General features: G+C 31.5%; 1 protein-coding gene across 1 annotated transcript in view; it reads right to left on the bottom strand.

Annotated features, from left to right (window-relative positions):
• Positions 1 to 391: 391 nt before the first annotated feature.
• Positions 392 to 13,317, bottom strand: part of LOC117178856 — an 18,756-nt gene continuing 5,830 nt past the window's right edge. Inside the window, exons 4-5 of the mRNA XM_033370364.1 lie at positions 1,136 to 1,498; positions 392 to 899 (exon numbers count right to left, since the gene is read on the bottom strand). Coding sequence (XP_033226255.1) covers positions 1,149 to 1,498 — 350 coding nt within the window. The 3' untranslated portion in view covers positions 392 to 899; positions 1,136 to 1,148. The remainder of the gene's footprint in view (positions 900 to 1,135; positions 1,499 to 13,317) is intronic.

Raw genomic sequence — 13,317 nt, 5'->3', positions numbered from 1 at the left:
AATACGGCCACAAAGCGGTTGAAAAATCTTGCTTCAGGTGAAAAAGTTGGTAACTTTTTCTGTCTTTCAAGACTCATCGTAAAGAATAAGGTGAACTTGAAAAGTCAAATCAAGTTAACTAATTATGACGTATACATTTGAGTAGAATTTCAATGACTGACGATAAAATCTCTTGGCAATTGATTCAATTGGGAAACACGTAGTTATTTCAGGTTATGAATAAAGAAAAGAAAACATGTATAGGCAACAGTATCCCTCAACTAAAAATAATTATTATCCGTAAACTAAGTGGGGTTTTCAAACTGATTACTGAAATAAGGTTGATCTTAATTGCGGGTCTAGATTTTATTTGCGAAGTTCGAAGAGACGACGTGACTTAAGTACAATGTAGAATGTACATCCTTATTGCAGCTGCGAAACTGAAAATTACTGTGTATCTATACAGGACTCCAGACATGCGCCAGACGCAGTAGGCACTGTACATGAAGGTAAATTTAAAAGTGTACAGGCTAAGCATTGTCTGAAAATAGAGAATTTTATCAAAATTGTAACATTTCTGCTATTGCACATAGCAGAATCGATAAAAGTTTGATTTAAAAAGTTAAAACATTTGAACAAATTTAATGTTTTTTTTTTAAGAATTTAAAATGCTCATTTTTTTTCACTGATCTAATCCAACCGGCCGGCTGTGGACTATGTGATTCGAGAAAAATGTATCCCGGCCAGTTACCGCCCGCTTTATGTCCATGAAACCCAACAAGGGGCATCCTGGCCGGGATTCGACCAGAAACCTTAATGTGTAGTAGGGCCAGCTGGCGAAATTTTTACACGGGAGGTGAGACTTCTTCATGTTATGGCCAGATGCAAACTCCTTTACCAAATAATGGAATCCTCGAACCCTGATAAATCAGAAGAAATCACAAGAATAACAAATGTTGCTGCAGCTCGCTTCAGGAATCGTTTTCATTATTATGACGTCACTAAATCATCTTACAAAAAAAACGTGAATTGGAAGCGAAAGGTAATATTATCATTTGATAGTTAAAAAAAAAAGTGAAATACGATTCAGAACAATTTAAAAGTGTTAATTAATTTATTTATTTTTCAAATATATAACAAATTCAATAACACTTACATAGAAAAAACAATTATTCTTCTTGTTTTTTCCCCAGCTGTTCACCATTTTCCGAATGTTCTTGCTGCTTAGAATTTTCTTCAGAATCTTGTGATTTCTTAGGTTGTTGATTTTGCTTCTTTTTTCTATTTCTTCTCTTTCTTCTATTTTTGTTATAATTTTTAGATCTTTTCCTTTTTCTACGTTTTTTATTCCTTCTTGAAACATTTCCTTGTGATATTTTACCCTTTCTATAACCTCCTTGGTATCCACCTGCTGCAGTTGCAGGTGGTGGAAATCCAGGAATTGGACGTAATGGTTTCTTTCCTGCTGCCTGACTCGCATCCGAACCAACTACCTGGCCAATTTGCATTGCTTGACCCACTGGAACAAATATTATTCGTACATTACGACAAGTAAGTAGCACTACAAGTATCTCAAAAATCAACAGCACACCCTAGGTATGATGGAAATCTATATGCATCTATATATCAATGTAATAATATTATATCCATATAAGTGTTATTATACCTTTGCAATCTTACCCAAACTCGACGGCACATAGTCAAATATGACGTCACGAATTATAGACTCTCATATAGAGGAAACATCCCTACAGTGTATACAAACAATTTTTAAATTGCATTAAAAACAGTATATGGCATTAATTACAAAGCTCTAATGACGCAAATAAAGCAAATATATTGAGATATGTGATGAGATTTCAGTTAAAATAAATTCATCAGCTGAAACAATGTTTTTAGTAGAAGTCCGAGTGGTTGAAATTGTGCTCATTGTTAGGAGGTTCGCGCTTTGATGGATAATCGATTCTACATTGCAAAATAGAATATAAAGATGTATTTATATGCACCTATAAGTGACATATTTTGTACTTACGCTAATACGAGAACAAACAGAACAGTGACGTAATTTATATTTCAGGTAATAATAATAAAAGTATAATGACAGTCACTTCGCTTATATTTAACATCACATTTTATAATCGACAGTTTATATAAAGTTAGGATTGCCACTGATCTTTCCGCATAGAAAGTAACTAAAAAATAGTTATAGAAATTAACATGTTTTATATGGAATAAATGATTCTTAGGTTTAAAGTATTTCAGTTTATTGACAAGGAAACATCCCAAGTGCGAAGTCACATACGGCCCAACATTGGCCCATAGTCGACAAAAATATTGCCGAAACTCGGCTGCCATTATCGCGACAATGCCGGATTGATAACTATGGCCTTGATTTGGCAGCCAAGGCTTGCCTGCCGTTGTCGGCCCAACACTTGGTACCAATACCGGACCAACCTGGATGCCGGAGTTAAGTCAAAAACTGATTAAAAAGTCATTAAATTTTTCTTAGGAAGCTTCTGCTTTATGCATTCATCATTATACAACTGCATATCATTTGAAAATTATTAATAATTTAAGAATTCAAATTTCATTTAAACATTTTGGCTATTTTTAACGATCAATATAATAATTTTTCAATTAAAAATTTAAATCGATTACAATTTTTCTTAGGGTAATATTTCCTTTTTTCCGTTGTAGACTACTTAACAACTTTTTGTAATGACAGGAAATGTAATTTTTCATTAAAATTAAAAATTTTTTAATGACAAATATAAATAGCCAATAAAGGCTGCCAGCATTGGCTCAAAATTGGGTCGATTTAAATCAAACATGGTTTGCCGTAGTAACGTGACACTTGTCCCAGTAATCTGCCGTCACTGGGCCGACTTTGGCTGATCCTTGTGAAACATGGTTCCCCGTACTAAAAAAAAGTGAGACTTGGCGCAATAAAGTGCTTATACTGGGCCAAGCATCGTCGGAGGATCGACAAACATAAAAAGCCCTAAACCGTTTCCAATTGGAATGCAAGCTATTGCGCAATATACTTGACTGAGTTATGGCGCACTGTGGCCCTTCCAAGACGACTGTCGCAAACGCTCTCGACCTGCTCCCCTGAGAAACTGCATTGGCCAGCGGTTCTAGGAAGATCGTAAACGGGGTGATTGGAAGCCAGAATTTAGTTTACTTGAAAAAAATTACAAATGTTCAGAACAAAGTCACTTGCTTATGCCCGAAATGATATTTTTTGTTTATTTGTGTCTTTGTAATTAATTAAAACACGAAATTCCGTTCAAGAATGCATTTTCGTCAAGAAAAAACATATGAAATCTGTAATTTAAGTTTACTTTAGTTATTCGGCTTGTTCACAATTATCCACTGTACGAAGCTATTTATTGTAGGAAAGTTTCCCCTCTATTTTTTTTCGCCGTCTTCAGGGAGAGTTGACTAATTTTGCGCACACTCTTCTGCAAAATCCAATAATTATTTGATATTTTATTTACGAAATATTCATGTTTCATTAAACATTTTCTATAATTCAAGATATATACCCTGAAGGCGATTGCATTCACCATCATTAACGTAGATATCATGAGAAAATTGTTAATTTATGATATCATAGTTCGCTAATGCCCTCAAGTTTGCTTCAAACTGATAATTTAAAAAGAATTCTCCAATTTCAGAATTTGCAAATCTTTCTTCCAGATAATTATCTATTTAAACCATACTACATGCAGAAAAAACGAAAGAGAAAGTTTACATTGCCCAGGTACGAATTGATCGTCGGCCAACCAGCTAAATGATAACGGTCAACCGCCTTTGGCTTCTCCACTTAGGGCCGATATTTGGTCCCATATATCGGCTTTCTATTAAGATAACGCTAGCCAAACCTTCGAAAAAAATTTATTTTAAAAATGTTCTTTTTTAAATTATTATTATATAGTCTTCATTTTTTATTATTATTGAATACATAATTCGCACACACGGTCACTTACACTTGTGATCGCACGCTTTAACACTTTAAAAATCTTACTCGCCCAGGATTCAGAACCAACCTAAACTACATAAACTACCTAAACTAGTGTATTTTACCGCACACTCTAACCACTTGGCTATCGAAGCACTTGAAGTTTGGTTACAAAAACTGTGCTGAATAGTTTGACGCTCCTGGTGCTTCTCAATAACAGAAAGATTGTTGAAATCTCTAAAGTTTCATAAAATCACATTATTTAAAAATATTCCTATATTATACAATAACAAAATTTATACACAAATTCTTTGTGGTAAGAGTGTTTTCTACGATTTTTCAATAAATTTACTTTTTTTAAGTTATATTGCGAGAAATTTTGATAAAAACAACATGATGATTAAGATATTTTTCTTGAGATCATTATTATTAAAATTACAAACCAATTGATCTGCTCGTATTATTGACAGGACGAAATTGGCGTGTTACTCTTAAAAATTTATTAATATATAAACTAAACCATGAAAAATTCTTAACCAAAAATAGGAACGTTTGAGGGCAAATATTTATTATTAAGATATCGTTTAAATTATGAACTTTATTTTCAAATCAACAAAAATGAAAAAACTTTTTTAATTTTTGATACAATATCATGATTAAAAGACTCGAAAAGAAACGTTCAAAATTATTAATTGGACACTGCTACATATTCAAAATTCATCTATTTTAATATATAATAAAGTCAACTTTAAATCCTGAAAAATTTAGAAATTCCAAAAAAGCATCGAACACCGAATATTCTCAAAGTATAGCTTCCCAATTTGGAACAAAATGTCAATTTTTTTCTATGTTGAAATCCCCTATGTTTTATAGAGTAACATTAGTTAAACATGCTCCAATATTGTATAATTTTTTAAAGTTATATTGCAAGAATTTTGGATAAAAGCAAGATAATCATGAAGAAATTTCTTCGTGAAATTATTATTGTTATTATAAATAAATTTAATAGAATAATGCATTTATCAGGCATTTTTCGACTTCTCCCACATTTTCGACAACTCTTTCGTTGTCAAATACCCAAATAATGCAAATATTTATTAAATTTGTTTAAAGCATCATAGAATGTATCAACTTAATATGCATTTTACTGAAATTATTAGGAAGTTCTCAATTGAAAAGGCTGACATAAAAAAAAACGAATTTTTCCGTCTACAGATGCCCGAATAATGCGATGTTTATTAAATTTGTTTTAAAATAAATAAAATTGATAACTAATTAGAAATTTTGCTAAAATTATTATGAAATGCCTAATTAAAAAGCTGACGTCGAAAAAACGAATTTTCGTGTCCACAAATGCTCGATAAATGCAGTTTTTAATTAGACTTGTTATAAATCATTAAATTTATCAACTAATCCTAAATGTTGCTTAAATTCACAAAGTTCCCAATTGAAAGGACTTAAATTGCAAAAAAAAAATTTTGCTGCCGATAAATTCCCGAATAATGCATTTGTTTATTATATTTGGTTGAAGAAAATCATAATAATGATCAATAAATTAGGAATTTTGCTAAGATTATTATAAAGTTCCTTATTAAACAAAAATCAAAATCGACAAAAAAAATTTATGTCGGAAAATTCTGGACTAATGCATTTGTTCATTAAATTTGTTTGCAATTTTAACAATGATAATCTAAAAAAAAATTTCCTAATCTTTATCTAATAATGTATTTATCTCGAGCTTTGCGCTCGATAATGTGTTTACCTCGCGCCCCGCGCTCGGTCTTTGAATATTCCTTACACTTGTGCATAGATTTTTTAAAAGTAAAGCTCAAAACTACGACAACAGTAATTTGGCGATAGTGACTTTTTTTTGTTAAAGCTGCTTTAGCTTTAACGAATACATTCTCAACACGTATCTCAACTTGTATCTCATTTCCATAAATGTATATTATTATAATTCATAAGATGCATTGATATTAAAACAGACGTAGTTTCATTGTCTTTTTTAACAAAATGGGCATTCGTTAAAAAAATTTGTTATTTAACATTTTACTGCAACTTCTGCCGGTTTTTTAAAAACTGAATTTACTCATTTCCAATTTCATTTTTACGATTTAAACGTAGCACATACGGTCGAAACATCAGCCTCACCTTCTTTTGACTTCTAAATTAAATCCCCACCTCAGTGAAACAAAAGACTTCTATTAATGAGGATTAAAGGGTGGGGGGGGGGGGGGGGGGGGGGGGGGGGTGGTTTCAACGAAAGTCATAGCTGGTTAGTGTTTTACGCTTAGAAGTTTAAGCAAGCTTCAGCAGCGCTGTGTTAGATGGGAGTTCATATGCTGTCATTTTCACATTCCCGGCCCTCAGTAGGGAAAAAATGACATTTTTGGTTCAAAATAACGTACAGCCAACCAAAATTGAGCAATTTAAACAATAAAAATTTAGAAAAGCTGTTTATATTTCTAAGATAACTGTCGAGTCTGATCTTTCAATTAGGTATTCAATTTTTTATACATAAACAAATAAGACGAAAAAATTGCCATTTTATCTATTTGACGTTCCCAGTGCTCGTCAATGACAGTAAGATGTTAAAATCGCCTAAGTTTCATAAACTAATATTAGCTAAGGATGTTCCAATATTACATATTAAACAACAACATTTTTTATAAACAAATTATTTGTTGAAAAAAGGTTTTCTATGATTTTCCATATCATATGTTTTTTCTAGTTATATTGCAAGACATTTAAATGAAAATTATATGATATTAAAAAAAATTCTCTTAAGATTATAATTCTTTTTATTATAAACAAAGTCATGAAGTTATTATGAAGTTCCCAACTGAAAAGACTGCCATTGAGAAAACCAAATTTTTCTATTGACAAACGCTCGAATAATGGAATTGTTTATTAAATTTGTTTAAAAAATTATAATATTAATCAATAAATTATGAATTTTGCTGAAATAATCATAATGTTTATAATATAAAAAATTATAATCAGAAGAGAAATTTTTTCATATAATATTGTTTCGATTCCAATTTCTTGCAACATAACTTGAAAAACACGTATTTATCGAAAATCATAAAAAAATAAATTTGTTAACCATTTCCCTGTTATTTACGAGCACCGGGAACGTCAAATAGAAAAAAGGCCATTTTTTCGTCATATTTGTTTATTTATAAAAAAATTTAAGACCTACTTCAAAAATCAGGTTAGACAAGTCTTTGGAAAATCTTATTGGCTTTTTTTCCAATTTTTTTGTCGAAATCGGTGAAGATTTGTGGGCTGTACGTTATTCTGAACGAAACGAGTCATTTTTCTTCCCAATGTGCGGCACTCCTTTAGGTATGAAACCAAAAACTCTTTTTTTAAAAATAATATTGTAGGGCATTCAAAAAGAAACATTTTTATTTTATTGACTTTTTTTTATATATCGTGCGTTATTTAGCTTAAAATGTTGATTTTCGTGTGTTTTTGGAAATTTTGTAAATGCTTGAACTCTGGTAAATTTTGGTTAAAAAAAAGTCATTATGATAAATTGTTCATCTGATTGAATACTATAAATGTTCGTATAGACAATTTTTTAATTTAAAAAAAAAAGTTGTCTCAAAAATTTTCAAAATACGCTCACTTTTGGATATTTCATCGAAAATGGCTGGCTGACGAACTTGACACACACACACACACACACACACACACACACACACACACACACACACACACACACACACACACACACACACACACACACACACACACACACACACACACACACACACACACACACACACACACACACACACACACACACACACAAAAGAAATAGTAGCTGAGCATTTGAATTTCTATTTTTTACCTATATTTCAGAAAAAATGGAAAGAATGTGTAAGTCTAAAAAGTCAGTTTAAAAAAAGGTTCGAAAAGTGGCTAAAAACTGACTTCTTTGTTACTTTTTCTGGGATAAAATCAAAAGGAGGAAGAAAAAGTTCGGATGAAAAATTCGAAGATGCTTCTGCTGCGACAAAGAGACGAAAATTAATGTTCATTGAAGAGAGTTTTACGGCTGCTGAGATACAGGATTCATTTCTGCGGAGTTTACGAAAGAGTGGAAGAAAAAAAATTGCAAATGCTATAGTCGTTCTTTTGAATTAGGACGATACTGAAAATTTAAACATTTCCGGTAAATCTGACTTTGAATCATATGTGCCATTAATTATTAAAAATTTTTTTTTATTTATCTGCGATATCATCAGAGATTGTACCTTACTGACAGTAGATCAACCCTCCAAACAATGAAGGCAGAAAATCTACACAATATCGATCAAGTTAAGAATCTTCAATAACAGAAAATGCTTAACGTCTTAATAAGACTAAATGGAAACTAATATTTTTTAAATTAAAATTATTTCTTGAAAAAAAGAACCTACTCCATCTTCACTCCATTGGGAAACGAACCACAAAACTTCTGATTTCCGGTCAGGTGCTTTTCCAATTAAGCTATTAGAGGGATCAGAATAAGAACTCTTAATTCAAGAACATAAAGCTAATTTTTAGCTAGGTGTTAATGGTACAAGTTATTATTATTATTATTACACCATTAAGCCATTTCCCTTTCGGGGTAGGCGTAACTCGCTCGGTAGGGGAAAGGAGTAGTGTATGGAAGGGATAGAGATCTTCTAGATTGATCCAGAATTCTCGTGCTATTTAAGTAAATAACACGTTCATTCCGCATCACTGCTCCGACTCAGGTTGCTGATCAATCTCTCTAGCAATCACCCCAAGCGAAGAACCTCACGAACTCGTTATGTAAGGTTCCCCACTTAGGTCCATTAGCAGCCAAGGTCTTAGTTTCAGGCGTCATTCACTCTACTGACACTCTTTTTATTAACTATTTGCCGCCACACTTTCCTGTCCTGGCATACTTCTCTAGCTTCTTTTATGTCCATGCATTTTTTCATGCAGGCTCTCGTGTTTCCGTGACTTCTTATGTCTCTTCTAAATAGGGTCTCATTCACACATTCTAACCATTCTTTCCGCGGTCTACCTCTGGGCACGCTTCCATTTACTTTACTTTGATACACTTGTTAAGTTAGTCGTTCGTTTGGCATTCTCTCAACGTGTTCGAACCATCTTAAACGATTTCTTTCCCATGTGTCTACTAGCGTCTCTTCTGCACCACATTCTTTTAGAATTATCTCGTTATTTACTTTGTCCATTAAGGGTTTACCGCATATTATGCGCATGAATCTCATGTTAATTACGTTAATTTTACTCTTATCTTTTTCTTGATAAGTCCATGTCTCGCTACCGTATAGTACAGTCGGTACAAATATAGAATTATGTATTGCCATTTTAGCTTTATTTAATATATTTTTACTTCCGATAAGGGGACCTGCTCTACCAATAACCTTCTTACCTTCATTTATTCGTCTATCTAATTCCTCATCTATCCTCCCGTCTCTAGTAAATAAGCTACCAAGGTATACGAACTTATCAACTTGTTGAATTCTCTCATCATTTAAGTAATTATTAAAAATTTTTTTAATTTACCTGCTACATCAGAGATTGTACCTTACCGACAGTAGATCAATTCATACTCCAAACAATGAAGACAGAAAATCTACACAATATCCATACTCTTCAGAAGAAGCTTTAGCTTTAATGCAACAGGTCAGACTATCAAAGTATCAATATATTACTATTCACTTATTGGCCATAGAAAGAAAGGCTGCTATTTATCCTTCATATGTGAATGTATTAGAGATCAAAAAAGATTGTTATCCTTCAATTATTCGAATATCGGAAGAAGGAGCCATGGTTGAGATTCAGTCTCTTATTGATCACACTATTCAACGTCTTTTTAAAGATCCGAATTGATGCCTTCCGATTTCAGAGAATAGATTAAAGATCACTTATTTGGACTTTGAAACTAAATATGGCATCGATGGACTGTCAGCTGATGCAAAATACAATCAGAAGCTTAATAACAACGATTTGACCGATGACTCTTTTTTCACAGCATCAATGGTGCCAATATAGTTGAGGGTAAAGCACACGGGAGAAACAGTTTGAATGAATCCTTATAGTTCCTCGCCAAAACTTTGTATACATATCATGATTAAATATGCAAAGGAAACAAAGGAATTAACGAAATCGGAAATCAAAAATATTAAGACACAAGTTCAGAAGCTTAGACTTACAACAAATACTACGACTAATGGTGTGTATATAGTGACAACAGAAATGAAGCTAACTATGTTGGATGGAAAAGTTTGTACAGCTCTCACTGATACTCCATCATCTTCTACTTGCTACATTTGCAAAGCGACATTATCACAAATGAATGATCTAGAGCGTGTAAAGCAGAAGAAAGAAATTGTATCCAGCTTAGAATTTGGTCTTTCTACTCTGCATGCCTGGATTAGGTTCATGGAGTGTATACTACATATTGCTTATCGGTTACAAATCTGCAAATGGAGCATATGCAAGAAAGAAGATAAAGAAACGATGAAAGAAGCTAAGAAAAGAATTTGCAACGAATTTCAAAAGAAGATGGGGTTAATAATTGATCAAACAAGTCAAGGATCTGGAAACTCTAATTGTGGTAATACGGCTCGTAGGTTTTTCTCGAATGTTGATCAAGTGTCAGAAATAACTGGAGTGAATAAAGAACTCATTAAAATGCTTAGAAACATACTACAAATGTTAGTTAGTAGCAGAAAAATTCCTTCTCTCTTTTTCAAAGAGTATGCTTTTAGGACCGCAAAACTGTATGTGAGCTTATATCCATGGTACTACATGCCTTCTTCAGTTCATAAAATACTGCTACATGGGGGAAAAATTATAGAGAATTTTATGCTGCCAATTGGCATGTATCCCGAAGAAGCTTCTGAAGCTGTGAACAAGGATATAAAGTACATTCGACAGTTCAACACACGAAAAATCTCTCGATTGCATACTATGCACGACCTAATTCACAAACTCCTTGAGTCCTCAGATCTTTTCATTGCATCCTTGAAGCCTGAATGGTAAAAAGTTGAAGTTGAACTGGACCAAGAACTCAATGAACTAATAGAACAATTCAAATCTAAAAATAATTCGAGTTCTGAATCGTAAATTATTTATTTTAAGTTTTTTATAATAATCTCATTATTATTATAAGTATCAATTTTTTCATTGATTCAACAACACAAATAAGATTATCACTAAAATGATTGAAGAAAAGATAACTTTTTTCTACAACTAACCACAGATTGTCACGCATTGTTTTAAAATTGTTATTAATAATTACGCAAATTATTATTTAATGTCCCATATTAAATTTTGGAATCACTGCTAGTTTATTGTCGGATAATTTCAGTGGAAAATCGTCCTTTTTGCATGTAAATAAAATAAATCATAGTTTCGTTAAAAAAATTGTTTATGACAACCATATAAATTATTCTTTATTTAATTTCGTTGGTTAGTCACCGCAATAAATGTCACTCTAATAATTATTGAAGAAAAAACCATTTTTTTCTACGAGGAAACGGCCAATTAGGAGACTTGTTTAACTAAATTGTTATAAACAATCTATATTGTTTATGTTTGATAAAGCTAAAAGTATATAAATGGCTTTAAAGACAATTGTGAATCACTTGTGTTCAGAAAAATCAATTCAGCTATGAGAAAAGCTCATTTATAAAGAATTTGTTTATAGAAATGTTTATAAAAACAATAGTTCTTAACTCATGCTAATTTTTTTGTTAAAAATCATAACTCTTATGAAAAATATTAGTAACTAGCGTTAAATAAACGATTTTTTCTATCATAAGAAAAACACTAATAAGAATTTGTTCATAAAAATTTCTTATAATAATGAAGTTGAATATTATTAAAATTAATTATGTTCTATAAATGCAGTGCAATAATTCCGGCTGATAGTGAGTTTCTATCTGTATTTTTTCTTGAGATAAAAATTCACAAAGCTAAAATGGTCAATTTTGTCACTATATTTATTTATATATTGTTGCTCTGTGAACAAAATTTAAAAAAAGCAAACCATAATTCTCTTAAAAATTAATTGCTGAGCATTTATAAAAAAAACCTTTAAATCGGTTAAGAAATACGACCTGTGGAACAGTAAATTCCTATTCCAGACCACTGTGCGTCGGGCGGTTGGCTTGACCGTGGGCCGACAGTCAATTCGCTCCTGGGTAATAAACAAATGCATAATTCGAGCATTTATTGGCAGTAAAATTCTTTTTTTTTCAATTCCAGTCCTTCCAATTTGGAAATTTATGACCATTTAAGCAACATTTCTAAGTAGTTGATAGGTTTAATGATTTTTCTTAAACAAACCTAATTAAAAAAATGCATTAAGCAGGCATTTTTGGATATAAAAATTCGTTTTTTTTATGTCAACTTTTTAATTAGAAACTTCATAATAATTACAGTATAATTTTTCAGTTGTCAATTACATATCTTTAAACAAATTTAATAAACAAATTCATTATTGGGGCATTTTTCAATGGAAAAATTCGTTTTTTTTTTATTTCAGACTTTTTCATTGAGATCTTCATAATGAATTCAGCAAAATTTATGATTTTTTGATGAATTTTATGATTTTTTAAAATAAATTGAATAAATAAACGCATTATTCGGGCATCTGTGGGCGGAAAAAGCCGTTTTTTTTATCTCAGTCCTTTCAATTGGGAACTTCATGATAATTTCAGTGAAATGTATATTTAGGTGATGCAATCTATGATCTTTTAAACACATTTATAAAACGTATGAATTATTTGGGTATTTGATAACGAAAGAGTTGTCAAAAATGTTGGAAAAGTCGAAAAATGCCTGATAAATGCATTTGTTCATTAAATTTATTTATAATATTAACATTAATAATTTCACGAAAAGTTTCATCATGATATTGTTTTTATCCAAAGTTCTTGCAATATAACTTAAAAAAACGTAAATTTATCAAAAATCGTAGAAAACATTCTTTTTGAACAAATAATTTTTCTATTTTTAACAAACTGAAAATCTGATTCAAAATATAAAAAATATAACTATGATCCTAATTTTAAAGTGTACAGGTTATTCAGTTAATAATATTACTTGATAGGAAACTTTTAAAGTAAGTAATTTTTGAACGCCTAGTTCTTGTATGCTTTTTATAAAGAAAATTGTTGTATTTTCTGTATAGGTTAATTTGGAAAGAGGCTTGACAAATTGGGAAGCTACGAGGGTAGTTCAATAAGTCCTTAGAATGACCAACAGATGGCGCCCGAATCGCTCCAAATCATCTGTTTTCAGTCAGCACCACTCCCGACTAAATATATGGTGCAGTCACAGTCCACATCTTCTGAGTTTACGTGTTTTTATAACCA

Source organism: Belonocnema kinseyi, chromosome 8, assembly GCF_010883055.1.
Source record: "Belonocnema kinseyi isolate 2016_QV_RU_SX_M_011 chromosome 8, B_treatae_v1, whole genome shotgun sequence".
Classification (NCBI taxonomy): Eukaryota; Metazoa; Arthropoda; class Insecta; order Hymenoptera; family Cynipidae; genus Belonocnema; species Belonocnema kinseyi.
The sequence above is the reverse complement of the archived record's forward strand: the minus strand, read 5'-3'. Positions and strand labels throughout refer to the sequence as shown.